This window comes from Heterocephalus glaber, unplaced genomic scaffold (assembly GCF_053883595.1).
Source record: "Heterocephalus glaber isolate CG9 unplaced genomic scaffold, H.glaber_assembly_v1.0 deba00001737, whole genome shotgun sequence".
In the NCBI taxonomy this organism is placed as follows: domain Eukaryota; kingdom Metazoa; phylum Chordata; class Mammalia; order Rodentia; family Bathyergidae; genus Heterocephalus; species Heterocephalus glaber.
In genome coordinates, this window is record NW_028258445.1 from 1,229,739 (window position 1) to 1,257,101 (window position 27,363).

Here is a 27,363-nt window from a genome sequence, read left to right on the forward strand (position 1 = left end):
AATGTCTTGTAAAAATTTCATCAATTTATTAAGAAGCTAAACTGCTCAAGTAGTGCTATGTCAAATTTCATGGTAATTTAGTTTAGTCAGGAGACACTGAATAATATTAAATCACCCCAAAGGCTGGCCGGAAGCTGCTCACAGACAAGGGCAAATCTGACAGGTACTTAGAGGAGATGAGGTCCTCTCTCTGTGGTGACTGATTAGGACTTCTTCCGTAGTAGTCTCAGGCCTGCCCACACTCTGCATGGGACTGGCCCATTCTTTACAACTAAGTACAAGTTTTGTATTAAGTCTGACTTCTTTATATGTCATAGTTAGCTTTTAAGTCTAAATATCACTAACAGATGACTCTAACACTATAAATGTATATTATGACTACGAAGGTGAAATCGACTTGAATATGTCAGATAAAACACCAATTCATGCTCTCCATCACCCAGTTCCATTTTCTAATTCCAAGAGAAAAGTGTTACCGGATCTATACTTCTTCCCCATCCATGTAACTAACCCAGAAATATCTTCAAAAACACATTTATCAGAATATAAACTAGTATGGACACTGGAAACTCCACATAAGCACTGTTTTTACTAATAATATTATTATTACTAAATTACTATAATAATTACTATACTAATATCATATATATTTTAGTAATATACTATTCCTAAATTACTATAGTATTATTTAACTCTAATAATCATATTATTGTATAAGGATACTAAATTTTCTGATTTTTTCTTACTGAATTATGTAGAACAAATAAAACCATAAAGATACAGAATTGTTCTTCTAAAAATAGAAACAAATTTTGAAAGTATCTATCTCTCCTAGACAATATATTAAAAATAGAGTGTTCTCTAAAATTTTCAAGAATATTAAAAAGACCTAAAATTAAGTTCTCAACTCTACTGAAGCTTTAGGTATTTGTTTAAAGCGCAACTTTAGACTAATGGCCAGATTCCAGTATTATTAAATTGCCCTAGCTCTTCACGTACCTACTGTTACCACTGGTGCTCGCTGCGTAAACTACTGATAAGGGGGCAGCCTTGTAAAGCACACAGTGACAGCAGCATAAGAGACAGCTTCCTCTAGAACTAACGGGCCGGACACTGGAGGGCCACACACAAGCCCCAAGCTTGCACACTGAGGGCATCTCAGTGTCTTTGCGCATAAAAGGGCGAAATTTAAAATGATCTGCGAAAGGTACACTCCATTCAGACCATGTCTTTACTCTTAAAAATGTTTTGTTCCATTTAAAATTCACTGCGTTTATTCATCCTCCTGGCACTGTACTTAATATTTATGATCACTAAATCATGGCGGCAGCGCTGGCCCGGAGGAGATTAGCACAGCACTTCCTCATGGGCTTCCTCCAGCAACGCAGAAAAGAAATGTACATTTTGGAAGCACTTTTGTTCCAAGTGTCATATTTTCTTAGAACTAAAATCAAAATGCCTTCCCTACAGGAGACAATTCTTGCTCCAAATTAAAATCACGACAAGATACTTGAGCCACTGCCTATGAAATACATAGTATTACTTTACCTTGTTGGCACTGAACCAATAAATAAAAACCAGAGTTTAATTTAGGGCTGAGTCTAATATACTACACATTTATCTAAAGATTAAAACTATAATACTGAATGAACTCACAAAGGTAACACATTATGGTTAAAAATGTGTTTCAGCTCTATGTATCTGCTTCCTGCAGAGTCCTAGTACGCAGCCCTGAGCAAGGACAAGGGGTCCCCAGTGAGACCTGGGGCCCCCAGGACAGAGGAATGGTCTCAGCAGCCTGACGCCAATACATTCAGATTCATCAGAGATGCTCCTGCCCCAAGACCAGAATGTATTTGTTCATGAGGGGGTGCCATCCCTTAACTTGCTTCTCAGCACTGGACAGCTCGGGAGGAAGTAAGGAACGATGTGACAGCAGTTCAGAATAGTTAGACAAAGCAGTGGAGAACAATTTCATCTTCTTCATCTACTGCACAAGCTGGGCAGAATGTCAGGGAGAATTTTCCTGTGTGGGCCCCATGTTGTTGTTGTTCCAAAGTACATTCATTTATATATTTAGGTATTATTATTATTTAACCGTCTGTGACCTGAACTAGACTCTCAGAAAAGGCAAGAAAGAAGCTAGAACAAAAACCTCTAATTAAGGAGATAGCAAGGGTGTCATATCAAGGACAGATCAAATAGTCTGAAATGGAAGCATATAGAGATGTAAGTTGAAAGATGAAACCATGCCGTCTATTTTTCAAAGCATGGCTAATGAGAGCAAAGCATGCAAAGTTGCCTTCTCCTAATCATATAGCATTAAAGCAAGGGAGGGCCTCTCTGAAGCATTAGAGAAATGGGGTAAGCCCAAAGGAAAGAAAGTAGTTCCCATGAGGAATGTAAGATTAACTTTTTAAAAGGAGTATGGTGTTAAAGCCATAAAAATTAAGTCATTGCAGTAATAAGAATAAATCAGAGAACAATAATCCCACTTTCATGAGCCAAGTAAAACATTACACAAAGGTCAAGTCTTTTGCCAGTATTTTGAGAGTCTTACCCATTTATCTCTGAAAATAGTCTCAGTTGAAAGGCCAGTGTAACATCTCTCACATTAAAACATCACCCGCTCCTCGATAATACCTTGAAAATGTATTCATAAGGTCATTTTGGCTTTCCTATATAATTACTTAACATTATTATTATTCTAACATTCTTTGCTCATCAGATGCACTTGACTCAAATCAATTTGTATAATTTAATAATTGTAGATTATCTCACCACTCCAATTTCACTTAATATTTCTAAAGTACTAATAAAATCATTTAAAAATGTCCCAGATCCTCTTTGCCAGTACATAAGTTCATCCATCTTCACCCGCCACTGCTCGGCTCCCATCGCTCTCCATTTCACTTTTCACCCACCAGAGTTGCTCTTGTATTTACAGCAGCTCATGTCTACTTGGATATTCTCAAAAGCTCAGTTTTAAAGAGAGGCAATAACTGTGGGGGTGGGAGTGAAGTTCCGAATCTAAAAATGGCATCTCCAACCTTGGGAAACGGTAGTGAGTGAATCTTCTGATCCTTTGATCCATCAAGGAAGCTTCAGCTTCTAGCATCGTCTCAACGTGCACAGGTGATTAAGTCACCCAGCGGTGAGTACTGGTCGCTGACCAGCTCCTCTGTTTCCAGCCTTACCCGAAGGCTGCTTATCCAGGTGTGAGCTGCACACCCAGTGTCCTGACCTCTTCATGGCCATTGCCTTCCTCAGTTTATAGCTGGGACCAAGCTGCACAGAGAGCTCCACTGTGTGTCTAACGTGGTCCCTGGAGCACACCTCAATAAGCTCTTCTGGACTCACAGGATCCACCCCACTACTAATTAGGAGCGACACTGAGTCCTAGAAGGAAAACAAGTCCTCATTTTGAGAGAGAGTAGTGTGAGAGCCATATCTGAGGAAGTGATAGATAAACTAGATGTCACGAAGGGATGAGAGCCTGAGACAGGCTGTGGACATCTGAGGTAGAAGAGTTTGGCCCTTCTTATACAGAGAAAGAAGGTCAAATGGATTTAGCCCAAGTGAGTGAGTAAGAGTGTGGAATATATGAGAGATTTCAGCAGGAACCAGGTATTAGCAAGCCTTAGATCCATGCTAAGAATCTTTATTTCATCCTCATCACAATGTGAAACCACTGAAGTGCTTTAAGAGAGGGATTGAAGTTGTCAAAAAAAATTTAAACAGTAGCTCTGGCTCTCTTGTGCAAACTTGATTAAAGCAAGATGCGTGTAAAGTGGGGAAGATGAGGGACTGAACTCGCAGTGGTGACTTGTCCAGGGGAGGAGTTTGCGTGAGAAAGAGGGCGATAGGAAATAACATGTATGCAGTGATAGAAATCCCATCAGCAAGGTGTGGGCAGGGTCGAGAAAGGCACTGAAATTATCCGGGTGCCAAGCTAGTTTTAACAAAACAAAGCAATAACTGAACTTTAAAAAAAATGGGTGGAAGGGGCCCCAGAGGCAGAGGGGGCAGGAGAATGGGGAGGGAAGAGGAATAAGAAGATGTAAGCTGTGCTGAGTATCTGTACCTACTCCCTCAGGTGAATGGAAACATCACGTACTACGAACATGTACTATTAAAAACATTTAAAAAGAGAAGTTAACAAGAGCAAAGACTAAAAATAACTTAACCGCTCAGTTGTATAAGCTCTTTTAACACATTAAAAAGAAGTGTGCTTCCGAGTCATCCAGCACATTGGGATCTGTATTTACTCTAACTGGTTGTTCCTGTTCTTCATTCCCCAGAAGACTGAAGGCTCCTTCTCAGCTCTGAGAAGCTGCAGCCTCAGCCATTTCCTCTGGGCTGGCCAGAGAGCAGACTCCAGGGCAGGACAGGGCGGAGGGTGGACACTAGCTGGGGCGTTCGTGACCCTGTCTCTCTGCAGCCCAAGACTGCAGACTGATCAATGGGGAGCCCATAGGGCCAGCTCTCCCTGCCTGCCCTTGAGGGTAAGGAGCTCCTATTTGGGCAACACAGTCTCCCAGATTCCATGTGTACCTTCAAATACTCCAGGGAGCCAGCTGCTGAAGGAAACTCAGTGCTTAGCTGCCCTGCTGACCCAGGTACCTTAGCCTCACAACTCGGCTTCTGGACATTCTCTCTAGAAAGACAACATGGGAACATTCGTGGAAAATGCATCATGCAGTCTGAGGAGCTTACAGACTCACACATGCCCAGGGATGAATCCAGCTGGGCTTCTGTGTCATGACAGTCAAGCAAGAAATGCGAAAACTGTAAGAAGATATTTCCCCCACAAAGTCCAGTATAACAAGTCAAGTCTGGCATGCTGATCAACGGTATCTCATCGTAAACAACCGTGTGGGATCGTGGGAGAAACTCTGGTCTGGTATCAGAGACCCTTGTTGGACCCTAAGCAGCTTCATAACTTCTCTGAGGTTATCTTCTCACCAGTGGCCACCTGTAGCAATGTATAATAACCGTGACTTAGTGGGAACACTCTTGTGGGTGTATTCAGGGGAACTGCACATGAGCCATTTCATTCCCCTTGGACTAGTAGTAGAGTTATACCGTCCTCACTGCTGATGCCAGAAACTGCTCTTTAGGTTACAACTGCACATGGGCACTGGAATAACAGACTATCTCTGTAAATCATACAGTCCTTTTATTGTGTTATTTACTCTAAACATGCTGCCCAGTTTTCATACTGCATTATTCATTTGCACAACCAAACTAAGCCAAGTGCCCCTCGGGTCTTAGTGTGCACTCACAGTTCAGCAACCCCCTAAACAGTGAATGCAAGTGCTGGAGTTGACCCAGGACAGAGATAGAGAGCCAGCAGGCACACTCACCTCGGTCGCTGTCGTACAGGTATGCAAACTTGTCCCATTGGTAGTACTCGATCAGGCTGAGCAGCGCCCCCTTGAGGTCGGGCCGCATCTGGATCACAAAGGGGTGTGTGCCATCTGTCGGGAAGCTGGGGGTGATGAAGGACACGTGCAGGGTCCCGCAGAAAGAGGTGATGGTATTGACAGATTTCTTGTCATAAAACCCAAAAATCGCATAGACGCCTCTTGAAAATTGGGAGCAGACTGGAAGAATAGGAAAAACAGAAAAGATCAATCACTGTAATCTGCATACAATCACATGGATCTGTTTGAAACATCCTTTATGTAAAATACAAAATCATTAACAGATCGAAGGAAATGCAGAATTCATCTTAAGGATCCATTAAAATTTATGAGCACCTATTTACCTAGCACTCCTGGAGGAATTTACAGAATTACAGAGTATAAAAAGTAATAATTCTGGCTCCAAGAAAATACTTGCATTATAGCTTAACAAGCTGCGAAAGCATAAACATAATTGTGGAGCAGGAACACAAAAATGTACAAGTAAAAACCATTAGTTGTAAGAACAAACTGTGGTTTCCTAAGATTTACATACATTTGTAAGAGCTCATTTCCTACAAAATGTGATTCCTTCAAAAAGCTCTATTGTATTTACAATGCTTGTATATTAGGTCAGTGTGCTTCCAAAGAGTTCTGATGCTGAACAAAACCTCTTTAAGGAGAATCTAATGCCATACTTGCAACACACCAAAAGAGGCATTGTTTACACATGGCTTTTAGCAGCCAATATTAATCTTCCCCATGGATCTAACTTACCCCGTATGTTCCACCACATAAGAAAAAAGAATATTACCAAAAATTCTGGCTAAGGACTACCATTTTTAACAAAGGAATAATATTGTTTTTGAAACTCCCCATCCATTCCACAACCCCTTCCTCTCTTCCAGGGGCTCTATTTCCGTCAATGGCAGTGACACACCCCAAATGTGCTCTAACCATCCCAGCCATCCCAGCTCACTGATAGGATACACTGATATTGTACTTGAACTGTACCCATCATATTCTGTAATATACTAACTCATTTCTTCTCAATGATAGCCCTTGAGGTAGAAACTATTACGATTCCCAAATTACTGATAAGGAAATTGGCTCATGAAGAGATGAAGTGGCTTATCCAAGTCACACAGCTAGTAAGTGATTGATTCTACATTAAAATCTAAACATTCAAATTCTACACTCTAACTAATGGGTCATACTCTATTTACAAAAAAAGCCCAAACAAACCCAGAGTAGTGGTGTGCCTACCTAACTGTTAAACTGTTATTTCTCCTCAACTTATTGCCCTTCCATTCAATTCTCCACAGCATAATTAGAATGACCTTCTAAAATATAAATTTGATATTCTGTCTCTCTCTGTCTCTGTCTCTTTCTCTTTGTCTCTCCCTCTCAAGTTAGAAATTCTTAGTTCAAGAGTGCCCCCCCGCCCAATGCTCTATAGAAACCATGACCCTGAAACCACTAATCCAGGTCAATCAGATGGCTTTGAATGAATGAAAAGCTGATATTTTTCAATCTTTCAATCTTTTGGGGTCATTTCAATCAAGGAATGGAAACCAACTATCCAGTGTTGCAATGTAACAACCCAGAACATAATATCAAACATCTTAACTTTATTAATACTATTTGAAAGATAAGACCGATACTACCTTATTTCATTTCCTTCATGAAAACAGTTTATAGAAAAATAGATTTGTTTCATGAATAAAAGCACAGCTAAAATATATGCAGATTCTAATAATCAATTTGATGATCAATAAATCAAGAAATAATTTTAGTAACTTTTGCATGAATGAATTGAACTGAAATCAAGGTTAACCATTTCCTTGAGTGGTTCTTTTTATAAGAGATTTCCATTTTTCTTTAAATATTCTCTGATATTCAACTTATTTTTGTCATTGTAAGATAAGTTTTCTGGAATTTCTATGCCTTATGTGTGTAACATGTCAATATAATCTCCTCTTTTATCACCATTCTTCTGCAGGGTGGGCTGATACAGCTTAGAAAGCAACTCATTTTCTTGCATAACATGTCCATAGGCTCTTTGAATGGCCTAAGTAAAGTGAGCGAAATGAACAATGTTGACAAAGCAGCACTTAGTTGCCTGAGTAGTAAAAGGTGGTTGGGATATATTTTTACATTAATTTTACACCTTAACATAATGCCATAACACAATGAGATCGCTATCACTTTTTCATATCTACATTTTTGTTCTTTCTTTTGTACAAAAGTTGGAAATGACCTGTATTTGCTGGCTATGTCCATTAATTACATACCCACAGAAACCTTTCACTGGTAAACCTTTTCTAGATGAACAGTGCCATAGGTATTGAGTATATCTTAAATTTTAAATTCAGTCAGATTTTTGTTAAAGCTATCATCTAAGACAATGGAAATGTGACATATGAAAAGGGAGAAGTGCTATAAAATTATGACTCTATTTTTCTCATTTCCTGCAAAATGGTGACATGTCACCCACAGACAATTTTAATTTCACACAATACGATTTATTAGCAAACCCTCTGTCACCGTAAATGAAATGGCTCCTGTGATTCAGACAGCAGCCTCCACCCCAGCAGAATGCTTGATAAGGCGATCTTAATAAGGAGCCATCCTTTCATTTCCCATTTGTTTTAGGGTCTGGAGGGAGAGACCAAGGGACCTCTTGGTTACTGCAAACATCTGGAAATGCTGGTGCCCACCTCAAAACAAACACACACTTCAGAAGAGATGACAACTCGTCTCCTCAGAAGGCTCATTTTCCAGGCCATCCAGCTACTTCTCCAATGCACATCATTTTACAGCTGTGTCTTTCCTCTCCCTCCCAAACTCTCTCATTCTTCATTCTTCTTTGTGGTATAGAAGCCACTGTTCCTTGGCCTACTTCCATTGTTTTTCTGGATATTTCTCTCCCAACCTGCTTTTACTACTCAGGCAACTAACTGCCATTTTGTCAACATTGTTCAATTCCCTCACTTTACTTAGGTCATTCAAAGAGCCTATGGACCTGTTAGGCAAGAAAATGAGTTGCAGTGCTTTAGAATTATTCCTCATTTGATTAGAAATGAAATCACTCCTCTCATTTTCACCTCTACCCTATTCCCCAGTGATGGTTTCAAAATTTAAGCCCATTTTCCTCTAATCTCGATCTATCCTCTAAAGAAGAAAGGTTTACCGCCATTGAGAATAGCCAAAATATTGTACAAAAAGTCTGATAATAATTGCAAAGATGACTTTCTAAAATGAGAGAGACAATGCCAGACTCTCACAGACAGTTGTCACTGGAAGCAGAGAAAGGAACCAAAAACCAGTTTCCTCTCTAGCTTCCTGGATGTAAAATTATATTGCCAGGCAGCATCACAAGTCTCTGAAATGATTAGGCTGATTAGTAGTAGAACTGCATCGAGGACTTGAAATCAAACCTGATTGCAAAGGAGTTGGTAAGATGCTCCTACTGAGTTCTACTGGAATTAAATATTTAATATCAACTGTGAAAACTCAGCAAAGGCAAGTCCTTCTACAAGACGCTTGAGGTCAAGCAGCAGAAATAATAATCTCCTGGGTGTAAGCAACTTGCTGATTGTTTCATTTTTTATTATAAGCCCAGATGAGATCAGCCAATAACAATGCTGCTGGCGCATTCAATGCAACTTTTTCTCTGGGGTCATTCTGCTCATTGGTGCTGCTAATGTAGCAGACACGACACAGTCTGGAGAACTTTGCACGGTGATTTAGTAGAAAGGGGAAAATATGGGCATGATGTTTTTAACTTTACAAATTTTATATTTATAAATCACCAAGAAATTCAACCGAAGTGCATAGGTTGCTTGGTAAGCACAGATGGCAGCTGCCCTCTGCCGGCTGCAGAGCCCCGTGGAAGCTGGGTCCTCAGGGAACAGACTTCGAAAGTGGGCACCACAGAGAGCACCCGTCACACCCATCACTGTGCTTCTACGTGAATCTCTCGCATTTTCACCCAAATTTGCTACTGAAATTTCCCTAACATTTGTTAACGATGACCTCCTAGTCATTCCCTCCAGTAATCTCTTTCTTGGGTTTTACTTGGCTGAATTTAGTAGTCAAATATTTGATTAACTGTCTTTCTCTTTCTACCACTACTAATCATGTTCTCTTTAATTCCTCCTCCACGTTGCTGCCAAGTAAACGCCTACCATCTTGGTACATTTTCTCTCCTTCGAATTACTTTTTACTGCCTCACCTTTTTGTACTTTTCAAATTTATAAGAATCCTCCCAGGATTTGTCTTCCAATTATTTGTCCTCTTACATTTTATGTGTTAATGGTTTCATCACTTTCAGAAAGGTCAAATTCAAATTTTAGGCACATGTTTCTTCACCACCTTCCATATTGTCTACTGTAACTATTTTTATCGAGAAGATATATATTGTAAATATTCTGTTAGGTTTAGAAACCTTCCAATTAGATTTTGAAAATGCCACATCAGAACAGATACACGACATTTTCTTGATCTTTCACTGCTTCTCATTGTCTCCAGATGGAAATCTTGTAATTTCAACTAATTCCATGAAAAGCAAAAAGACAAACCTAGAATTTTCATCCTGGCAAACCATACCTTTGTGGGGGGTTTTTTCCTTCTTTTGGTAAGCACATTATAGTTATTGCAATTATTCATATTCAGTATTTCAGGATAATGAATTCACTATTCTTCTTTGTCCCACTCACCCTATCCATTAGCAGGGACATTTTGTCCGACTTCCCTCGCACCACATTAACAAAGCAGTGTTCAGGGCCGGGGATTTAGCTCAGTGGTTTCGCCGCCTGCTGTACAAGCGCAAGGACCGGAGTTCGATACCCGGTACCAAAAAAAAAAAAGGAATGTTCAGAACACACTACGCTTTGTCCTAGGTATTGTGTAAGCACTAAGCACGGCTCGTGTGTTTCCTGTTTACATGAAGTGTGCACAGTTGTACTTTGTGAACATTTGCGTATCTTAATCTTCCTTTTTCTCTTTTTTTTTTTTCTGGCATGCTAAACTATGTGCCACCTCTCTTCTCTCCTTTCAGTTTTCACTCCTAGCCTCTTCCCAAAACATACCAGGCAAAAGGCACTTTCCAAGGATCTATCTCCAATCATGCTGTCACCTGTCCATGCTCTGTATGTTAGCGATCTCCCGACAACAAAGTCAAATTTAACTTTCTGTGCAAGTGTTTCTCAAACTTTCATCATCATGCCACGTGCTTAGTTTTTACGCCTTTTTATTTACTAAGAAAATGTTTACTGTAAATTTATTGTACATTATTAATTTGGCAACAATTCATGAAAATTTTGCCTTGATTTCCTCATTAGCATAATTTTTATTAAAATCCTCAGTTCTTCCATTATCTCAAGCCTGACCCTTCTTGAATAAAAACGAACAAAAGAAACTCACAAAATACCTCTGTTTTATAATGTCTAAAAATGTGTAACTTTATTCTCAAGTTAAGTACCACAGAGAAGTTGTTTACACTCAGATTTGGGGGGCTGTCACCTCAGGTGTGGAAAGTCGGAACCAAAGCCCTAAAAGTGAAAGGAACTGGATTTGGTTGTCGGTTTGCCATGGTCTAGTTGGGCCTGACGAAACTCGCCCTCTCCGCCCTCTGGCATGGGAAGCCCATCTGAGGCCCACACGACCCCCTCTTCCGTCCCACATTTCAGTCCAGGTGGGTATTAACTATGAATCACTCATCAGAATTTTGCTCATATTTTCCTGCAGCGTACAATTTACCAATTTCAGGAATCAACAGTTCTTGCCTTAAAAATGAAACCTATCTTTCAGGCTAAAAATCTCTAAGGATCTCTCCTGCCTCCCTCCCGTTCTTTATCCCCCGCCTACAAACTGTGGCCCAGTACTAACACCGCCTGCGACCCCGCTGACGCCCCCGTTCGTGGCCCTAAACATTCCCTGATTGGCTTGCTGCAACAGCCTCCTTCCGGAGATCTCTTCCGAGCAGGGCAGCGGGCAGCTCTTGCTTCGGCTCCCCCAGTGCCTTCCTCTGCTCTGAGAGTGAGACACACAGCAGCCAGGGCTCAGCTGTGCCCTGCTCTGTGATGTCTGGCAGATGCGCGATTCCAGGGTAATTCGCATGTGTGTGTAGTAGGGCTAGAACTGTCTAGTTTTACTGTCACACTCTGAGTGAATTGAAAGTAGAAAATGCGGTGCCAATTGTCTCTATCTATCTATTATCTATCTGTCTGTCTATGCCTACCAAGTTCCTGGCCCACACAGGTACGTGATAAATGTCACGTAACAAACTATCAATTTTCCCATGAAGGGGGTCCTGCTCACCATTCCAGAATAGGACTCCCCCATTGGTGTTCTGCCCTCACTTCACTCAGGCCCCGAATTGCCTGTGTGTGTGTGTTGGTGATCTGTGATGGTCTTGAAGGCAGGATCTAGGATAGGAGCAGAATAAGAGCAGCTGGATGGAAAGCCCAGCTCTGTCCTTTCTGGAGAGCCTGTTAGGGGAGTCACTGATCTTAAACCTGTTTTTTAATCTAGTGCAGGGTGATAATTGATTTCGATCCTGTTTGCCTTACAGGAGTGATTGAATGGAAAAGTAATATACAGGAAAGTGCTTCAGAACACATAAATAGCTAAATAAATGTTCTATTGACAATCCAAACAAAATGACTTTTATGTTCTCTACAAATTAGAAATTTTGATAAGCATATTGTTATATTTGCTGAAAAAATATACATTCAGAACCAACTGATTAATATCAGAATAAAAGAGGTACTTGTGAAGTTTCATTTAGTGAGATATTTATGCAAACATCCCATAACAATATTTCCTCTTTTACGGTCATTCTGCAGAATAATTAGTGTAATTTAAAACTGCAGGGTTTTGGTGTTGGAGTCTTTGTAAGCCGGGGGGATTAAACCCAGGGTCTGCACCCTGAGCTATGTTCTCAGCCCTTCCCGGGTGTTAATTCTGACCCTGGATCCCTCAGTCACTAAGCTTCCAGACTAGGCTTGACCTTATAATCTCCCAGCAGCCCCGACCTTTAGAACTCTGGGTGTGGGGGATCAGAGTGTCAATTCGTTCTCATAATAAAAAAATCATTATTACTGGGAGACATCAATCTTTGTGATGTTCATGAAATTTTATTAAGGCTTTAAAGTGCATTTGACATGTGCGGAAGTTGGTACCTAGAGAGGAAGTCACAGCCTACAAACCCACAGGATTCAGGACATAACTAGGGGTGGCCCTGAAGAGAGAACTTGCCTTGGACTTGTCTAATCCACATTTTATAGCATCAAAATATCTTCCAAAATTCTCATAGTCCATAATTTCTCGTTTATGTAATTTAAATGAACTGCTCAAGCCTTCGATTTTATCTTAAGCAACATTTATTCCTTTAAAAATAGACTTGCTGTAATATGTGATGGATACAACATCAGCTCTCCATGTAAAACTTTGAGAATGTGTCAAAAATAGAATGGTGATTCCATTATTCTTAGAAAAGGTCGGTAAATCAGACATTCTGTTCTTATGATGAAATGGAGTTAACCGTCTACTTGCCATGAATGGGGTTGTTTTAAAGTTTACGGGTGTTCTGGAGACTTCTTTTCCATCACAGTGGGCACCTCAGCATCTTTCACACAACCCTGGTCTCTAAGAGCCTGCCCTTCCATCCATCCGCTCCTGCTCCCCAGAGCCCAGCACAGTTCGTGGTGATGGTGCAGACACTGAGCGGACAGCTATTGAATGAAAGGCTACATGATTCAAAATAATGTGAGGGATAATAAGCACACGCTCTGGGAGCGTTTCCGTAAATTACCTCCCTGATGATTTCCCCTGTAGCCATGCCACACATCCTCATGGTGATGAATCTCTTCTTTGCATGCATTTTGATCCCATTTTTCATGCAAATATTAAACGTGATGTGACATCATTACTCAGTCGCAGAAGACTATCAAGTTGTAATAATACATTTTTCTTTCTCTCTAACAAATATTTATCCTTCCTGACCTTCGTGCTATGTTTGCTGAGTGGGGTGAAATGTCGTTAGTTTATTGCTGTTGCCCGTATTATAGGCCGCTTTAAAAATCTGTACCACTCACTTTGGCTTCATTCATCATCTGAGATAGCAGGCAATGGTAGAACCGACTGTAATAGGCAATAACTCTCATATGAATTTTAATGATGAGTTCTGGACATATAAACGAAGGAAAATTACCACCACTTACATCAAATGCTATTCCGCAAGAGACAGTCCCATTCTTTACCCGTTGGACATATATTTCCTTGTCATGAATGCACAGTTTTTAAAATCCTCTGCAAATGCTTGCTTGCCCCAAGCTCCATGGAAGTTCCGGGCACTCCATGTCCTGGTGGCAGTGCTGGGCTGAATGGGTTTCTGCAGCCCTGGCACCTAATTCGGCTGTGACACCAGCCAGCTGTGTGCTTCTGCAAGTTGCAGATTTCAAAGGTCTCAGTGCCCTCAAAAGACCCATTGAGTTCAAATGAGAGCCTGAATGGCTGACCATCAGAGAGAGAAATCCTGGAACATGCCAGGTTGTGCATATTTATTAACCAACACATACTTCCTCCCATCGAGTGGGTGTGTGATATAACACATCTTCAGGGATTAAATTCTACCATTGTCCACAGGTTGTGTTGGTTCCTCTTCCATTTCCTCTTTAACTTTATATTTCTTCTCTTCTCTTTCCCTTTGTTTTGTTTTGCCCTAAATTGTTTTATTCTTTTTCATTATAACCACATTTAGTCTTGATGCTTTAAAAAACTAATTTTATACCTGATAGTAATTAGAATAGAAAAAACTCAGCAGTTACATTCTTACCAAAGACAGATTAGATGATATGTCATTTCAAATAAATAATTTTCCATTTCTGACTTTACTTTTAAAAGAGTAATTGAAAAAATATATGAAGATTCATACTTAAAATAATTTTTCTTTGAATGGCATGCAGATAAGGACAGGACCCCACCCTTTACCATCTGGATGTCCACACACCAAATCTGATAACCTTGCTGCTCAAGACTTTCTCAAGTTGCCACAGGACTGTTTTGCTCATCCTGCGAGGGTAAATGGGAAGGTCTTCATGTATGTGTCACAGTCTTTATTTTAACTCTCGGGGTTTATCCTTAAAATGAACTAATTGAATATCACCAAATGAAAAATTATGTAAATGTGCTAAGAAATGTTCCTGACCATTCACATCCATCCCTGAATTGCTAAGGAATTGGAGGAATCTGGCTCAGTGGATTCCCACAATGGGGCGCCTTGAATGCTGGTGAAATTACAATGTGACGTTTGTTTCGGACTCTGGCACCTCGAGCTGGGCTGTGCTAAGGGTTGTTCCGCTTCCCCTAACACCTCCTTCAGCAAGAGGAACAATTTGCTTTTCTTGTTGTGAGAAATGTCTATTCAAATAATTTTCTCATTTTAAATGGATTTGTGTTGCTGTAGAAGTTTTTTGAGTTCCTCCTATATCCTGGGTATTTATCCTTTACCAGAATGGTTGATAAGTATTTTCTTCTATTGTACAGGTTGTCTTTTCACTCTGTTGATTGGGGTTTTTTTGTGTGTGTTTGTTTTTGGTTGCAGATTTTCCCTTGATATACCCATTTGTCTATTTTTTTAAAAATTTGGGTGCCGGCTCTTTCTCATATGTGGAAGCTAAAATAGCAAAAACTACAAATAGAGTAACAGTTACTAATGCCTGAAAAGCCTAAGAAGAAGCCGTTAGGGGGAGGCTGGATACCGATGCCAAAATACAGTTCGATACACAGAATACGTTCCATTAACTAGTGTCATTCTCTAATTATTTTGTTATGAAATTTTGTTATATTTGTTCATGATGTGTGCAGAGTGCTTTTCCTTATTAATATCTACTTGTATCATATTAAAATAATAAAAGAAAGTGGCAAGGATGGTTGGATAAGTGTGTTCAAAGTGAGAGGGAGAATTTTGAAACACAATTTTTTTTTTCTTTTGGTGGTGCTGGGGATCAAACTGGGGACCTTGTGCTTGCACAGCAGGTGGCAAAACCACTGAGCTAAATCCCTGGCCCAAGAGGGAGAACTTTAAGAGGGGTTAATGGCAATGTGTCTTTTACTAGAGCACGTTTTTAAAATTTAAGAAATGAGAAGAATCAGTCCCGTGCCCTGCACTGGTGAAGTGACTACAGCACGCAATAGCTCACCGCGCATTCTGTAAAGACCTGAAAGAAAGGAGCCGGAGGGGTTAAAACAAAGAAATGACAAGGAGATAAAATGCAAATTGCTTTGGTTTGATCAGTGCATACTGTAAACATGCATTAAAATTTCAGAATCTGCACAATTATTATATCATAATTAGAAAGGAAAATATAAAATAAAATGAACAAATTTAGATCTAATGGTATGAAATCAGTTGCTTCATTAAAGGATTAGAAACATTTATGCTTTGTTAAGACTCATTTGGCTTCTGCCCTTTAGTTGTAGTTAGTGTTGATTTTGTTAGTTTCTGTTTCATTAATGAGACCATAGAAAAATTACTGTGTGACTTTCTGATGTGTGACAGATAAACTCACACTTTCAATTTTTTTTTTTTTTGTACCAGGGATCAAACTCTGGACCTTGCGCTTGCAAGGCAGGTGCCAGAACCACTGAGCTAAATCCCCAGCAAACTCACTTTTAATCCACTGCTTGGTATTTCCTGGTTTGGATGCACCATAATTTCATTAACCTTACCTAACCAAAAGATATTTTGATTCTTAGTAGCTTCTGCTACTACAAACAAGGCTACAATAAGCAGGCTGGGAGTAGTGCATTCATTTTTATGCACATATGCTAATATTTCTGCAGGATGGATTATTACATGTAGAAATGCTTGTTTGAATGCTATGCTGGTTGAAAGGTAATCCATGCTATCAAATTGTCTCCCAAATGCAGTATACTAATTCACATTCCCATCCAAAAAATAACAAACAGTATATCCTACTGTTTTGCTACTCCTCAATCATATTAGATATCTTTATCCTTTTCATTTTTACTTACCTAATGAGTAAAAATGGCATTTCATTTTTGTCTTAATAAGAAAATCTTATATTTTTTGCCCTCATGTTAGCAGGCATTCTTCTTAATGTTTGTCATATATTAGCTGTGTTAAAATTTATAATTCTTTAATACTAACATAAGTCTTAATACTATCCACATTTCACAGAAGAAAAACAACTGGGATTTTCTAAAATAACACTTGTGGGAAGTGGTGACTGGGCATAAAACTTAGGCAGTAGGCATTCGAGACTGTTCTTTCAGTAGAAAATTCATCTATTTTACATCTCCTTACACCATCTACATTGATATTTTACATACAATTTCACTACATGTTGCCATTTAAATACTCATTTCTTTTTTTTTTTTTTTTTTTTTGGTACCGGGGATCGAACTCGGGTCCTTGTGCTGACACAGCAGGCGGTGAAACCACTGAGCTAAATCCCCAGCCCAAATCCTCATTTCTAATATACTTTCATTGTCTTTATATATAAATCTGTTTTCCTTGTTCCTACTTTTTTTATAATGACATGGCAATTCTTAATTCTTAATCTTTAATATTAACAATTAATTCTTCAAAGTGTGTGTGCTTCATGTAATAAGAATTTCTCATGCTAGTATTTTGAAACCATTCTGTTTGGTTTTATAATTATCCTTTTAACAATTAATTTTTCTAATATTAATGTTGGGTTTTGTGGAAGGTATTGATTTGTTTCCACATAGATATTTAATTTCCCAAACATTTAAGTTTGATTTCATTTTGCTTTAGGTACAACCTTTATCATATGATAAATTTCCATATGTTCTTCAGGCTATTTCTGTAAAAAGAAACAAATGTTTGGATTACAACTATTATATCTTTTAGGAAAAAATCATTATTCTCGGTGTCCTGCAAATTTTTCTTGCACGTTGTTTTATTTTTTTGTTGTTGTTCCCAGTTTTGATTAGGACTAGACCACAAAACAAATTAATTGACAAAAAATAATATTTACAATATTATTACCAATCTCTACTGACTCAGGATTTTTATGACTCAGTTGTTTTGCACTATTATTCATACTTTGCATCCCTACTAGGTTTCTTCTTTGATACTTTATATCTTTCTTACATTACTATCAGATTTTTCTGTGGATTTTCTATTTTAAATATTGCTAAATCCTAGGAAATTCATGCACTTTCAAATGATAATTTTATGCAGATCTTACTAAACTCATAAATTCTATAAACTACCAGATTGATTCTTATGGATTTTCTTCATGAAAAAAGTCACAATTTTTGTAAGAAATTTATTCAACTCACTTTTGGATCTTTCTATTTGAAAAATCACTTCTCCTAATTTTTGAATTCTACTATATTTCTTAAAGAAATAAATTGTAAAATATACCATTAAATCAGAATTGATGTATTGAAACTGATTGAGAACTGAATAATTATCTCATTCATTTGATCAATGTATGTAATTAAAATCTTTTACACAGATCATAATTCATCCTTTTTTCATAACAGATTGTTTTTTAAAAAGCCTATATATTATATGAATAATTGTTTCAAGTCACTACTTTATTGTACTGTGTGGTCTGCAGAGAATGAAAAATAGAAGAACATTTAATGTAGGTCTCATAATATCAATATTGAGTCATTATCAATATGGTTCTATAATTATTCATACCCTATTTTCACCATACCATCATAGGTGGAATAAGCCTACAGAAAAAAAAAAAAAAACTATCCCAGCAATGACTCCATCATTCTGATGGAGTAAAGCTGTGGAGAGATGAAAAGTAATGGATGAAACTTGAGTAGCTCAAAGGGAGGCATTCAGGAAAGGGAGAGCACAAAAGCTCAGTGGAAAACTGTATTGCAGTAACTATTTAATTTCTATGAAAAATGTAGCAAAGGAAAATAGAAACAAGTAAATACTAGCTAATTACAAGGGAAAATATTAATATCATATATCTTATGCTTGCATCATGTTATTTCAGTTGCCTGTGATCACAGAACAGAAAGGCACATATGAATTCAGTTAAAGCCATCATTTCAAAGATAGCTAAGTGAACTGGTGCGTTGTTCTGCAGAACACATGTAATTCTGTCTGTAAATCAGAGTCAGCTGTGGAATAGGCAGTTGCAAGGTGCCTGAACTAAACGCAACTAGTGAGAGGATAAAGCAGGAAACAAATCCATCCTGCAATCTGAACTACTCAGTATAGCTTCTTGCCTTTTCATGACCTGGAGAAAGTCGCCAGCCCCCTAAGAGATGATGTGAGAACAAGCTCGGGAGAGCCAGAGCTTCTGAAAGAATTTCTCAGAGAGTATCTTCTGATTTTAAAGCTTTGAAGAGCGAAGTTAGGGCACATGTCGTACTGCCGCGAGGATGACAACAGTCCTTTTATCAGGAAGAACCAAAGACTTAACCCAAAGTTAAGGAAACTAAGGTACGCTTCTGCATCATTGTATCAATGCACTTCTACCCTATTTCTTTAAAATAAGTGCTCCTAGGGAAATAAGGCAGAAAGCGGTGAGGTGACCAGCCCCAGATGGCATTTTATGAATGCAAACTGTGTAGAATGTCCATGACAACACACAATAATGAAGGGAGAACACTACTCATGTGTACACATGACTTTCTTTTACCCAACACATAGCATGCTTGCCAAATTTATTAAGGAAAATTGGATCAAATTTAATCATAATAGGTCACTAGGACTCTAATGAATTAATTTTTTTTGCTTAAATTCTTTTATTGGTACATTTTAGGTATACAATACGTTTACATTTATCAGTGGGTGTTTGTACCTGTACATGATGTATCTTGGTTCTTATTTTTTCCCCATTACCTGTGCCTGATGAATTATTTTAAGAATTATATAGTATTTTCACAAAGTGAAATTTCTCTTAGAGTAAATTTGTATAATGTATGACATGTTATTGCGGCCTTATTGTATGACCAGAATCTTCACTGTAATTGAGTGCAATAACAATGTTTTAACAAGTAGTACAGTGAGTTTGATCTCTATATGACCATTATTCTGTGAAGTAATAACTATAACACTTAAATTAAAAAATTATGATCCAGAACTTTTAAGGGCTTGCATATTACAAGTAAATCACTCCTTCCAATATCCAACATACAGAAATATTGAGTAAGTTTCCCAAATTAACACAGCTAAATAGCCAAGCTAGAATTTAAACCCAGTCAGAAATAGCTAGAAAATCTGGAAAACATATTTCAATTAAGAAGAGAAATGAATTCCAGAGAAGTGATATATACTCTAAATCATACAGCTATAAAAGAAGAATATTCTCTCTGGCCTTTAATTTGAAATTATTTTCTGTGTGTATTCTTAATATACAGATCAAATGCGGGTGTGGTGCAAACTCCCACACTTGTATGCTACCCCACTGTATTTTTCCAAACAGCTAAATAATCCAGCTGGAAATGTTATCTATAGATATTTAGAACTTGTAGGTTCCATCTCTACTGTGACTTTTTTTATAAATGAGTAACGTGTTAAATGAAGGTTAGAACTTATATAAAGTTAGTTACATATCTAAGGCATTTGAAGAATCATGAATTTTACTAATATACTCTCATCTGTATCTCTGTATCTACTAGAAAATGAAATAGGATATGATGAGAATCTGAGTTACTATAATCCCATTATCCACATCAAATACTTAAGCAAAGTCTTATGAATTTTATATCTTTAGACAATTATAACAAATTTTCATAAATATAACATCTAGGTGTCACTTATAGACTCATACAATTTTAATTGCTTTCGACAATGATCAAATCCTAAACCTACACCATCTTTTTATTACATAAACTCTCATTATTTTATGTCCAAGTTATTCTTCGAAACTTTCAAGGGACATAATTACATTACATTGTTGAAAATGTGTCCATGTTCAGGTAGGCCTTTTATCATTGTAGCAGCTTTTAGAACATTCATAACCAGAACTGACTGATTATAAACCAAATTATTGCTGCCTTCTCAGCATGGGTACAGTGAAGATCCAATTTACTTTCTGACATTTCCCACCTGGGTCAGCAGTGGAACTGCAGAGAACGGTAGATGTCAGAAACAAATAGTTTTTTTTTTATTTTTAAGGGGAGCAAAAGGCTTTTGAACATTTTAAACTCAAATTAGCAATATTCACCTTCACTATTGCTTCTGCTCAGTGTGCTAGTTTTATTCCTTCATACGCTAGTCATTCAAAATTAAAAGACAATTATACATCCTCGAGACAGCCAAAATCAGGTGTATAAAAAGTCTTGGTGCAAAAACACTGAATATTGAGCTATATCAAAATGTCCGTAATAGCACTATGAGTTGAAATAACCTCATGTGTGAATACAGACTCGATGGAGAACATTTCCCTTGTTTCTAACAGTTGAATCACTTACTAAATGAGAAAAAATTAGCCTAACTCTCCTGAATGTTGAAGAGCTCAAACCAAATATAAGAAGTATGGCTGGGCATGAGCTGAGGAGGATGGTATATGCAAAGGGCCAGGCTTCAACCCCCAGCAACGAAAAAGAAAATTAAATTAAACTGATAAATAATAGCAAATAAAATATAAACAGAACAATTTTGATATTCATAAAAGAAACACACATTGTGGCAGAGAGGAATGGGCTGGAACCGGACCACACAGAGTCCACTCCAGCTCTAGATAATCCATGGTTCCGGTGCTCAGTGGCCTCCTCTACGTGCTAGGGAGATGGCCACTCAGGGGCCAGCACTAGGGCACAGTACTAGGGCGGCCCGCGGCGCTCACAGGACTGCTCACCTGAGATCCTTAACATGTACAGTGATGGCATGGACAGGAGTAGGTTAAAAGAGAAAATAAAGCAGTAAACAAGCATTTCAGAAACAGTAAGCACCTAAAACTGTAAATTGGCTTAGGTTTCACGGCTCATGAGGGAATGAGGACAGGGCTGCTCCCCAGAGAGACGCACAGGCCGAGGCAGAGACAGGACGGCATGCTGGCCTGAGTAGGAAGCAGGGGAGCTTTCCTAACAGCGGGCTGTGCTCCAGGCGGGAAAGTGTCACACCAGAAACCTCAGGGCCACAGCCCCAACGCTGCTCAGGTTTTCATTTTGAAGTCACCTGCCAGCATAACTCAAGCCTGGATATTGACTGAAAGTAATCTTTGAATTGAGATCCAGAGTCACTAACCAGTAGCAAATGAACACATATTCCTTTTCAGACAAAATGTAGCCTTAATCCAGGCCCTGCAGGTTTTCAACAGATTAGTAAAACCCAGATGAGCTCCGAATCTTAAAAAGAAGGGTACAGAAAACAAACCAACCTACTCCTGAAAAACCAAAAAAGGGGAGTAGGGATCAACTGATACAAAGAACGGGAAAATTACATTTCATATGCATAATGTGAAATAAGTATCTTAAGTGTTTAAAAAGTAAATAAAAGAAGACATTGAAGGTATAAACAAGAAACTATAAAATGTTCCATTAAAACTGAAAGAAAAATAATCTCAAAAACAATGAACAGAACTCTTAAAAACCCAGTGGATAGATTCAACATGAGAGGACACTGCCCTGGAAGAGAAGAGGAAGGTGCACACTTCACGGAGGATCACTCAGGCCGGGGATGCCAGCAAAGAGACAGAGCACACGAGACACCTAATTGGAGCTGTTTCAGCAGAAAACAGACTAAGAGACAGGCAATGTTTAAAAATATGGCTTAATTTTTCTTAAAATTGCTGAAAATTCGTATTTCAAACTCTGGAAAAGTAACACTATGAACTGGTTTTCACGCAGCCTACACTAGATGCAGTGCAGTACATCAAAGAAATCAGATGAGCCCAAAAGGAGTCCAAGAGAAGCGAGCTCAGCTACAAGCAGTGTTACGTATGCGGGCAGCAGAGGCGTCAGTCACAACAGGGAGACGCAACTGGAAGACAGAAAGAGTAACACCTTCGAGGGGGTGCAGGAAATGAATTTCAGCCTAGAATCCAGGTGGCTTGTCTGCTGAGATAAAATATGAAACGAAATTACTAAAACTGTACCAAACAATAAAATCTAATGTGTGTTTAGAAAAATATGAAGATAATTGATAGATATTATGAAAGTTTGAAACAGATTTTCCACTTTTATGGGTACAAAGACTCAATGTCATAAAGATTTCAAGTATTCAAAATAATTTTAGTAAGGGCTAGCACCTAGTAAGCACTTATATTGTGCCAGTACTGTTCAATTTAAGAACAAATTTAAAAGAAAAACATGATACAAGGTCCATAATTTTTCACCATCTCAATAAGTAATTGATGAGGAATAAGTTACTCATGATCATGGAAAAAAGAATATCTAAGAAAAATTTTATAAATACTGCTATGTTAATTGGTAAGCAATATGTTATTGTAAAACATCATCCTTTAAATCATAAATATACACAATTAAAAGTATTACTGATTATACCACCTGTTTGAGCATGTCACGTAATATCAGAAAAAGTGTAATAATAATATCTACCTTGTACGCTTCCATAGATTAAAAGAAATAATACTTGCAGTTAATTTAAAGAAAGTCTGATATACTGGAAGAGCTGGAGATACCTATTATTCTTGTTTTAAAATCCAGAAGATACCTTTACAAGGATTACCTGTACAAAGCTGAGCACACATGGATTTAAGTCCTGATTACTGTCACTTAATAGGTCTGTACATTTGCCCAGTTACTTCACACTTTAAGCTTTACTTCCTTCAAGTGTAAAATGCAGGCACATTTACCTAGAGCCAACACATTGCTGAAACTCTGTCAGCAAATCAAAGTCATGCTCATTAGTAAAATTACCGTACATAAAAAATTGAAATAGAGAAAATGAGCACTGGACTAAGAATAGCAGAAATACTTTTAGCAGTTGGACCAATGGAGTACATAATACCTGGAAGAAGACACATATGCATACAGGAAACACTGCTAGACAGCGAGTAGCCCTGCAGGTAAGCACAAAAAGTGTCTTGTTACAGGCTTCTGGGATAATTAGCTAACCACAAGGAGAAAAAAATGTTTACATGAGCTAAAGAACAAATCTAAATTTAAAATTTTTTAGAGGAACTTATATCTTTATGAATTAAAGGCAGGAAACATTTCTTAAGCAAGACATACAAAAAATAGAACCATAATAAAGGAACATATGTGTAAGGTGAACTATTGTAAACCATTTTATAAAAATCTTTGTGACAAAATTATTATAAAGAAAAGAGAAAGACAAACCATAACATTGACCCATAATACTGCAATATCTGTACCCAATGGAAGTGAAAGTAGATCAGAATCCTAGTTATATACAGAACTATAAACCACTAAGTAAAGGACCACGCAGTTAAAATGAAGAATGACATCGAACAGATGTAAAAAATGGGGCTTAAAAGGCTTATATAAACTAAAAAGATGTTCAGCCACACTCAAAATCAGAGAAATTCTCATTAACAGGAAATAAGGTAATTCTCATGCACAAATAGGCAAAAGTGAAAAGTTTGGTAACACCAAGAATTGATGATCTAAATAAACAGAACTCATAACGTGATTACAGACATGTGAAGTAACATAATTATTTTGGAGAACAACTTGGCATGATAAAGAAGTAGGGATAGGGATAACGTATGTACCAGCAATAAGTCCCTTCTTTGGTATATGCCCTGAAATATTTAGAAATGTGCACAAGAAGATGGGTAAAGTAACATCATAGCTGCGTCATTTGTAAAACCAAAGACCAAAGCATCCTCAATAATTCTCTGCATACTTTGGTATGTATCATAGAATAATGCGTGGTCACGAAAATGATGTTCTAAACTATAAATATAAATGTTCAGGGATCTCAAACATATGTTGCTAAGAAAAATCTAGTTACATAAAAAGATGGACAGTTTGCTTACCTGAAGAAAACTATATACTACTTTTTAAATTAAACACAGGAAGCTGGAGGTATAGCTCAGTGATAGAATGCTTGGTAGCATGTACAAGGTCCTGGTTCTATCCTCAGTATAAAAATGTACAAAACAAACCAAAAAAAATGTGTGATTAGTAAAAAAATACTGAAATTTGTAGAAACAGTAAACATCACATTGAGATATTAGCTCTGGCAAGGGCATACAATTTTGGGCTGGAGACAATGCATTTCAAACCTTAGAATTTTTTGTTTTTGCTTGTTTGTGTTAGAGACTGAGCCAGGGGCCTCACACACATGCCAGGCATGTGCTTGAGGCCAGACACCCCAGCCCCAGGAATGTTTAGCTCTTCAAATGGAAGCTAGGCATAAGGGACATTTCCTATCAAAGCTGCATACCTGCTCAGAGGTTTTGTATATTTAAGCAACTGACTTAGATGAATAATGGATGGTTTACAGATCAAAGCTTTGAAAAGTCAGGTGAAAGCTACCAGGATCAGTTGAAGAAGGGAAAGCACATTGTACCAAATATAATTGCAAAAATCACAAAGCAGAGAAAGTTTCATGTCACTTGCAGTGTCCTAATTAGCTTTTTTAGTTCTCCATAAAGTAACAAGCAGGCTCTGTGAAGAGCTAAATGCTGACTATTTAATTAGATCCCCTCATTGACCCAGCCTCCTTTTCAAGCAGAATCAACTGATCTCAAACTTGTACCTTGGTAGAATTAGAAATCATTTGTACCAAGTTCATGCTGGGTCACTCCGTGTGAAAATAGTTAAGACAATCAGAGTTAAAGTGCTCGTGTGTTACAGAAATTTCAGACCTACTTTTCCTTAGAAATCTGTTTTTTACTAAATGTTAATGTGTTTATATTTGATAAATAAAAGATTGTGCTGGTACCATAATATTAAAAATTTCCCTAGGGCTGGGAGTGTAGCTCAGTGGTACAGAACCCACTCAACAGGCATAAGGCCAGGGTTCCATCCCTAGCACTGCAAAGAATTAAGCAAATTTTTTTTAAAAGGTCACCATCATTACCAAGAATGGAAATTAATTTTTTAAATAGATTTGACAAATATAAACTTTTACTACTAGAAAATTCATATCTAATATCTATTTGACTTTATTAGAAAATTACAAGGTAATAGAACAAATTTGTATCTGAATTTTACATGTGAAGATTTGGCTGATTTCCTCAAAAGAGTACCGCTGCTGAGCATGTTACATTGCTTTAAAGGGGATATTAATTTCTAAGAATTTTTAAAAATGAAAGGTTAAAGTGAAAAATATATAGGAAAATTAACATATAATTGCGAAATAAAATTCAGAGAATAGAAAATACTGAAATACACTCAATAAAGACACTAGAAAGTTTTATTTCCACCTTCAAGCTGGCAAAAACATAATACACATACCTACTGAATGCCTAATGATTTAAATGGATTTTTTTTGCTCATTGAGATTTTAGTTTAATTAAACTAAATAGGCATTGATACATTTGTAATTCCCATATTATAAATAATTTATTACTTAAAAATACCACATTAATCGTGGCAATTTCCTTTGTATTCTTCATGTTGACTGTAGGTCGGATATTTAGGGCTCAGATTATTCAGTGAGAAAATTTGCTTCTTTTGAGATAAAACTTAATCACCTCTTCAGATATGATTTTGCCCCAGTTGGCAATGTCTGATGAACTCAAACTCTCTCATTCTCTCTCCTGTCTCTGTCTCTCTCTCTCTATCTCCTCCCTCCCTTCCTCCCTCTCTCTAGTACTAGGGATCAAACCCAGGCCCTTTGTGCTGACCTACGTCCCCGGTGCTTTTTAATTTTATGACAGTCTCACAAGGGTGCCCAGCCTTTCTAGTTTCCTGCCTCAGCCTCCTGGACAGCTGGGATTGCAGGTGTGCACAACCACGCTCATTCCTGATTTCTACAAAACCCAAAACAAATCAGTACACCATACTTTCATAGTATGAAAGTACTTCATACTTTCATACAAGTGGCTCTTGTTGAAAGTATAATAAAGCTCTTATATACAAGAATATTAAAGTCTAGATGTAGATACTTCAATGATCTGTAACCTCACAATTAAAAAACAAACTCCGAATTTTTTTAAGCCTGAGTTTTAAGCAGTGTTTCTCTGACACATATATGAAGTTTTAAAGACAGCATGAATGTATATAGGCAAAATGTGTCTAAGTGGGTAAAAGAGGTGAGCCAGGTTGTCACACTGTCTTTGGGGAGGCCAGGACCTTCTCTTTGGAATGCTCATACACAAATCTGGGGCCAGGCAACAACAGTGACTAGTCAACTTTGCGAGAAGTAACTTGAGTGACGTTCTTATGGGGGTGTGTGGAGTGATGCTAATTGTGATATTTAGTTTGGGATTCTTGTCAATTTTCAGCAATAAATTTTCTGGCCAAAGCAGAGCCCCCAAAACAAATGAAGCTTCTAAACTGACTTAGAAACAACCCTCTTCGCATGCACACCCCCAGCCCATGGTGCAAACCAAGGCGTTCCTGCTCCTCTCCTCCCCTCCTTCCCCCTCATACAGCTTCCGCGCTGCCTTTGCACCAACTTCCTTGTGTTCTAAAAGTCCATGCCAGCTCTGCTTCCCACTCCTGCATCCTTGACCTTTTCCTAATTTCCTATGCTCCAAACCGAATCATGGCTTAAAAATGTCTTATTTGTGAAGACAGTCCTATTCTAGAATCTTCTTTATGCTTCCTAGTCCTTGCAATGGAATGGAATACCTACTGGCACGGGTATTACCATTGACTGTTGCATGTCTGCCCCATAAGACACCTCTTACGGCTGTGTCCACCTCTTGCTTTTTGCCTTCAATCTTGGCCAAGTGATTCATGAGTCCAACCACTTGGTACTGACTTCAGGGCAGTGGACAGGGGCTAGAGAGCCATCAGAGAGGCTGGTGAGAAGTCTGGGGACACGGCCAACAGTCACCAGAGGCCAAAACACAAGAAAAAGCTGTTACTGGACGCT

At 38.1% G+C, this 27,363-nt stretch overlaps 1 protein-coding gene across 7 annotated transcripts in view; it reads right to left on the reverse strand.

The window, feature by feature from the left end:
- Gria2 (glutamate ionotropic receptor AMPA type subunit 2) overlaps positions 1-27,363 on the reverse strand; it is a 122,467-nt gene that overhangs the window by 51,534 nt on the left and 43,570 nt on the right. For all 7 annotated transcript variants that reach the window (XR_002390491.2, XM_013067002.3, XM_004868540.4 and 4 more), the window contains one exon: positions 5,367-5,606. Coding sequence is in view for 6 of the 7 variants with exons in the window: in XM_013067002.3 (XP_012922456.1) it covers positions 5,367-5,606 (240 nt within the window). In the remaining variant the exon portion in view is untranslated. The remainder of the gene's footprint in view (positions 1-5,366; positions 5,607-27,363) is intronic.